This window comes from Acanthaster planci, linkage group LG10 (genome assembly GCF_054643075.1).
Source record: "Acanthaster planci isolate LZ-2023a linkage group LG10, COTS_SCS, whole genome shotgun sequence".
Taxonomy (NCBI): Eukaryota; Metazoa; Echinodermata; class Asteroidea; order Valvatida; family Acanthasteridae; genus Acanthaster; species Acanthaster planci.
Genome location: NC_141786.1, coordinates 6,394,469 through 6,401,388, shown reverse-complemented (window position 1 = coordinate 6,401,388; position 6,920 = coordinate 6,394,469). Strand labels below are relative to the sequence as shown.

The 6,920-nt window shown below is 38.6% G+C and overlaps 1 protein-coding gene across 1 annotated transcript; it reads left to right on the top strand.

Annotated features, from left to right (window-relative positions):
- The first annotated feature begins 3,396 nt into the window (after nt 1–3,396).
- Nucleotides 3,397–6,920, top strand: LOC110989994 (large ribosomal subunit protein bL17m-like). Its single transcript, XM_022254740.2, has 3 exons — nt 3,397–3,696; nt 4,716–4,784; nt 5,988–6,920. The coding sequence occupies exons 1-3, from the start codon at nt 3,547–3,549 to the stop codon at nt 6,390–6,392; spliced, it is 624 nt and encodes a 207-aa protein (XP_022110432.2). The 5' UTR covers nt 3,397–3,546; the 3' UTR covers nt 6,393–6,920.

Below are 6,920 nucleotides of genomic sequence, written 5' to 3'. Positions count from 1 at the left end.
CTTTTATGGAAACTTAACAGTGTATATGAGCAGGTCAATGGGTACCAGGCTAAAAATAACACAAAACTATGCCTAGACGTTGTTTACAATTAAACATCTCTTTTGTATGATGACTTCTGGGAGCTGGGAAGGGCACCCGTCGATTAGTTGGCATCGTACGTCGTGATGCCGGTGTCTGTCTCTTCGCCCATTTGCCACTTCGCCCACGTGCCACTTCGCCCGCACAAGGGTTCACCTCCAAAAGTAGGCGACAAATAAGTCTGCCGAGCTCAGTAATAACAGTTATGCAAACAAAATATTGTATGATTATTAGAGACTCGCAAAAGCCATGGAATTGACGAATTCAGTTAAGAAACATGGCACTGATCTTCTGGCCTGGACTAACCCAGTAAACACTTCGGGGTTTTTATATCGTAATAGCATGCCTAATGTTTTCATGATATTCTACAAAAATGTTATGGCGACACTAAGACAGTGGTCTTGTATGTAGTAACATTTTTATAACTTTTTACTGATTTTTCAAGGGACTTTTTAAGGGATAGCGTTGGCGCCGCAACGTCTTTGTAATGTTTAATCAGCGTGATGTTAAAATATGAAAATGATGCTTTAATAATAGTGTTGTCTTCATACATTTTTCAGTAGGCCTAAATGACGAACGTTACTGGCATGATGGTCTGGTCGACAAACATTTTCATGATCTATGACTTTTACGAAAAGTTTCAACAATGTTTTCATGAAATCACATTGACATAATACTAAAGAGCTTGGATTAGGGTTTAATAACACAGTGCCATTTGCAATCTCTTGAGGTCTAGACGTGAACCCATTTTGTGGCTAGTCTTCCCAACAACTTGTACCGGGCCCCATTAATTTTAATTTCAATCCCGATTTACGGATCCCTGTAACGAACGAATTTTGTTAGCAGAATGAGTCCGTGAACATAACCTCCTGAAACTGAAAAACGAGTTAATACACAAACACACCTTTGGTGACTGATGACCTCTCTTATGCTCCCTCAGCTACATGCGACATCTCTGCTTATGCGATGTTTTTGAATCGTATTTGTTCACTCCTATATCACTGCATGCAGTCACTGTAAGCACGCAAAGAAAATTATTGTGTTGGATTAGGCCTACGTTTACTATTTTTAGCCGGTTTGTTTCTTTGGAATTTTGAATCATCAAATATGACAACATAATTTGCATTGACGTAACATATCACTCTAGTTGAGCTAAACTGCCAAAATGTTGGTGATGAATTGCAACGCTTGAAAACCACGCCCAGCTAGGGTCAACATGTAAACTGAGATCAAAGCAACATTAGAATGATTTTTTACAACGTATACTATATTATATTAACGTCATAATAATGACATGCAAAACAGGTTGTCAGAACACTGACCGACGGTCACAATATTCACATTAAGCCTATAGTGTTTTGAAACATTCCATGCAAGTAAAATTGAACGTGTTCATTTCATGTTATTAAAAATTAATGATACTTTGAGGAATGTTAAAGACTTTTTAAATAATGTTCATGTTATTTATATTAAAGCCACAGTAAAATGATGTAACACGTTTAAAACATATATGGAAGTATTGAGTGATTTTTGATAACTTATTTTTTTTCTAGTAGTGAATACTGCAGGCCTATTTCGTAGGCCTTATGTCAATAAAACATGTAATAAACTGAAATGTGATAACGAGGGTTTTCAATGTTAGATATTAAAATACCTTTTTGCACCCAAAGTTTCGAATGTTATTGTGTGATACTTGGTGGCAATTCATAAACATTATTAACGCCCGTAGACCCAAACGTCGAGGGGAGTATTCAGTGGAAAGTTCGAAATGTTGGTTACGTATTCAACGTCACGTACATCCAAGTATGATTGCAAATCACGGCATCAAAACATGTCAAAAATAAAACAAAAATGTTAAAATGATATTTTGAGAACATCAATATGCTTCCTTTATCTTTTTGTTTTCAAATATGTCTCAAACATTAATAGGTAATTTTTTAAATAATAGGCTAATTTATGATGTTTATTTCAAATTGTAAACGTCAGCAGTAAGTCGGCTCACTCAAACATCCAAAAAATTGTTCGTATACTTGTATGATATTTTCTTATCAGTTTTACAAGAACATTGGGTCGTATGAATAAAAAGTAGCATTTGCTTTTACTACCATTTTGAAGCATTTACCCGTGTTTGTATGAATAATAATGAAAAACACTAAGTTTACTTTAGTGCAATTGCTAAAAAGTAAAGGTATTTACTTTTTACTCTTTAAGCTTGTGCTTGACAATAAGCAGTTGCTTCATTTTGTATGAATAAAAATGAGTAAGTTCTTCAGAATTGGAGCACTTGAACCGTTCGGCTGTGAAGTCAGGCATAAAGCATTTGCTACTATTTGTACAAGCAGATGCTGAACAGTAAAAGAAACATTTTATTCATACAAATTCAAGCAATTGCTTATTCTTAATGCTTTTACTTTTCAGTAAATCCTTTTGTGCATGAACTTCGGCATTTTGCTAGTTTTTATTCATACGACCCATTCCTATCAACATCAGCCTGGAACTACCAATCTGATGATGTTGTTATGATGTTTTAAAATTATCAAATCTACTTACTTAAATATATTTATTGGATACGCCAGTTTTAAACATTAATAGGTGATGTTAAATCGACTTAACCGATTTAAACATGAGCAAATCTTCCGTTGATTCAAACATCAATCAAACTAATGTTTTGAGAATGTGATCAACATCGGTACATTACATTTCCTTGATTGGCAACAGCAATACAAGTATATTGAATTCACATCGTTCAAGCATTTCACTACCACTATAATAATGTTTGATCGATGCTGTGCTTATATAACATTCACTTCAACGCATTTTTAAAAATTTCCATTGTTTTTGTCTATTTAAACATTTATGGAATCACCACATCATAATAATAACAGCTTTAAAGCATCTTAAGCACTGCTGTAACATTTTCTAAATACACGTAGGGATACAAATTTGATAATTTCTAATTAATGTCATAACAAATAAATGTAGCAATATTTGATTCTCGCTATAAAACCGTTTCAAATATTCCATAATAACAATTGGATAACATTAATTCAACTTTTCAGATAAAACATCAAATTGGGGGCATTTAAATAATATGTTGTCACTGTATACGCTTATTTCATTTTATAGAACATTTCTAAGCTGTAATTAAAATGTTATTTCAAAACTTGTAATCACAACATCGGTGCAGCCTTCAAAAAATGTTGTCAAACCATTATGTGTTTATTGGGTAGTTGTGTATGTGAGAGAAGCGACACTCGGTGAACAGGTGAAGTGACAAATGGGTTAAGTGGCAATTGGGCAAAGTGGTAAATGGGCGAAGTGGCAAATGGGCAAAGTGACTAAAACCGTAATCCCGTGCAAACACATTCATGGGAATTTGGTTGATGTCTTTTATCACACATATTGCAAGAAATAACCCCTGAACAGCACAGTTTTAAAGATACCTCACAAGTTAATCCCCGAGAAAGATGCGACACGGGAAGATATACCGGCGCATGGCCGGAGGGCCGCGTCAGAGGATCAATTTGTTGCGCCATTTTATCACAACACTGGTGAAGTATGAACGATTTGAGGCCCCATTTGCAAAGGCACATGAGACACAGAAATACGCCGAGAAGGTAAGGCAGGCTGGCTTGATTAAGGCTTCTTATTGGGAAAAGATTGTTGAGGATAACTGTGTGTTCGTGCTTCTTTGTAGTTACTTGCATAAATAAGTGAAGGCACTGTTGTCTTGGTACATTTTCTTGATGAAGTGGCTTTAGTCTGACGTCTGTTCAGTGTTAGTATGCGTAACGCGACTTAACTTCAAAATTCTGTAGGGCCTAGTTACGGTAGGCCTAGTTGCATAATTGTCATTGGTGATCTTTGTAAAGTTATACCGTGTCTCAGTGGTCGAGTTAGCCCTCAAGTTGGCAAACAATCTGACAGTTGAGTTGTCCGGACCCCAGAACTGTCTTTTTGCGCATGCTCTAGCATGTCTAGCCTACATGTACATGTACAGTAGGTCCTCTGTGTTTAATTTCTAATTTCAAACTTTTGACATTTCAAGTGAAGCCAGCATTGAATTAATTGAAATAAGGCATAAATAAGAACAAAGATTTTATTATTTTTTATTAAATGTGAATTTCAAGTTTTTTTTAATTTCATGAAAAAAATTGTAGGCCTATAGGGAAACTGACTACTGTAGGTGCTTACAAATGATTATAAACATGAACAAAGAAGTTGACCGGAGCGGGATTTGAACCTGTGCCCTCCAGAATATTGTACCGATGCTCTACCAACTGATTATAAAGGAGGCTGCAGTCAGATTCCGCTCAAGTCAATTGCTTTGTTCATCTTTATAATCATTGGTAAGTACCTAGTCAGCACCACTTCCCAGGTTGTATCGTGTTATTTGGGCGTGATCCGTGGCTACATGGTGTTTCAGGTCTAATGGCTTCTAGCTAGCATCAGGCATCAACCATTAAATGCAGATTCATTAAGTCCCACTCCATTACAAGACCTGCAAAAGGTGAGGGGGCCATTGCTTCCCCCCCCCAGTTAAAAAGGTGCCCCCGTCCGCTGCCAATGTAGTTGATGTACATGATACAGGTACTTTTCCTTATCTGGCTGCATTCCTTTCACGTTTCCTTTTCAGCTGATTGACATTGCCAAGAGAGGTGACACAGACGAGGAAGCCATGAAGATTGCCGATTACTGGTTGACGGTGAGTTGAAATGAGAATACAAAGTAAACCTTTTTGGCAAAGCTCTTATTCCCTATGGGCTCTTGTTCCGTCGACAACCTCACTGTTAAGCTGCCGATCTACAGATAGTGGGAGGTAGTCCATTTGCACCGTTTCTGTGTTGCGCCCTGTGACAGGCTAGGACTCGGGGACTGTTTGCTCTTGGGCATGCTTGGCTAGTAGACCTGTTAGATCTTGGAAACACTGAGCAGACCTCTCACTTTGAACATGTTGAAAACTGTTGTGTGACATTGTAGTGAGTGGGATCTCAATTCGAAACACTAAGGTTGAAATCTTCAGGCTTGATTTGTCAAAATACAAGGTTTAGTTTTGTTTTAACACACACAAATCTCCTCCCCCCCTGTTTAATTTTGTTAGAGTTTCAATAACTGCTAAGTATTAAACAGCCCTCATTTTGCTTGTTGGTTTTGGCTGCCATCTTAGATTTCTGAACACTGATCGTATTTGTATTTAAAGAGCACCCATCCGTACAGTTTTGTGTAAAGTTCTTCCTTTCACCTCATAAGCTGTAGCTGGGGTGCGAGAATTCAGCTCTTCAGCTGATTTCAGCTTTTTGTGTCGATGTTGACCCTGAATTTCAGCTTTTTTGTACACCTGGTCTGTACAAAAGTATGGCAACTTTTTACATTTCAGCTTTATGCTACATGTAGCTGTTTTCAGCTTTAAGTGGCCACTCACACCCCTGTGTAGCATTCCCTCATTTTTAGGGCACTTTTGGGAGTTCAGCCCACATAGTGAAGTGTTAGGGTTGAATGATTTGAAGTATTGAGAGTTTTGTCATCTTTTAGGGAACATTTAACAAAATCCACCATGTATATGTAAAATCCACCTTAACCCCTTCGCTATGGAGGACTGCTCCTACCACACCGTTGTGTGAGGATTAGTGCATACCACACATACAGTCTATTCACCATGCAGCTGCTGGTTCAATGGGGCTGCTGTTGGACAAAGCCCGCCGTTTAGGGCATACCACAGCCCAGCAGTCTTGGTCAACATAATCCCTCTGTGAAGGGGTTAAAGGGATGCTGTAACATACTATTATTTTAAAACTTGTTTTATCTTTAGTGTATACCAGATTGGAAAACACAAATGTGCACATGTTGCCTTCGTCAGACTTTCTTCTAATTTTTAACTTTTGAAGAGTGTATCCTTACATTTCAACAGGACAAAAGACAAGTCCACAAACTCTTCAAAGTGTTAGCACCCCGCTTCCAAGACCGCAAGAGGAATTACACACAGCTCCTGCGCGTGCCTGGCTTTGAAAGAGTGGGCAACGTGGCCATGGCATTCCTGGAGTTCCATGGCAACCCTTACCCACCCCTCCGCCCGCCCAAGAAGAGGAACCCCGACTGGCTCGTGAACGTCCTCATCCGTGAGGCGGTCCAGGAACTAAGGGCATCCAAGGTCGTCTCTAAGGCATTGGAAGAGGGGCAGGGTCCTCAGACTGGCTCCGAGGACATGCCTCTTACAGGCCCCGAGGACGTTGAGAGACTCAGGACAGTACTGGACAGTGTCTATCTTGGAGAATCACAGAGTGTGGACACAAAGAAAGATGGGACCCCTGTATGATCATACATGTCCGTGCTCACTTTCCAGAATGGAAGAAAGGTTTTGTTACATGTAGTTGAAGGCTTGGTGAAGTTTTGGATTCGCATCTTCCATCATTTCTTACCCATTTTACCGAGTTTCTTGAATAACTGTAATCTGGCAGATATTTAGGGGAAAAAGAGGATCGATGGTGGCGATCTTTGCCTCGTGATACATCATGTTGTTGCATTGCCGCTCTCTCATCAACATATAATGAATGTTGCTGATAGCATGTACCAAGAAGTAACCACTCAAAAAAGGAATCACTTTAGTAGTGGGCAGCTTTTGTTAAGCTGCACAACCCTCCTGTATTGGATTTTTCAAATACATGTAGTCCGTTTATATGTTTTTGTTTGCCAAGGCCCTCAAGGTCTCCTTATCAGCAGAAGAGATGACTTTCAAAAAGGACACAGTTAACAATTGTAACTGTTTATATTTTTAAGGCATTTCTTCTTTAAACAATCATTTCTTCACATGCAATAAAACGTATACCGGACGAAGGAAAACAAA

Bases quoted from the DNA above. Each gene is read 5' to 3' on its own strand.
- LOC110989994 (XM_022254740.2), top strand. From the start codon at position 3,547: ATGCGACACGGGAAGATATACCGGCGCATGGCCGGAGGGCCGCGTCAG. The intron at 3,697-4,715 runs GTAAGGCAGGCT...TTTCCTTTTCAG, and splicing joins CACAGAAATACGCCGAGAAG to CTGATTGACATTGCCAAGAG. The intron at 4,785-5,987 runs GTGAGTTGAAAT...ACATTTCAACAG, and splicing joins TTGCCGATTACTGGTTGACG to GACAAAAGACAAGTCCACAA.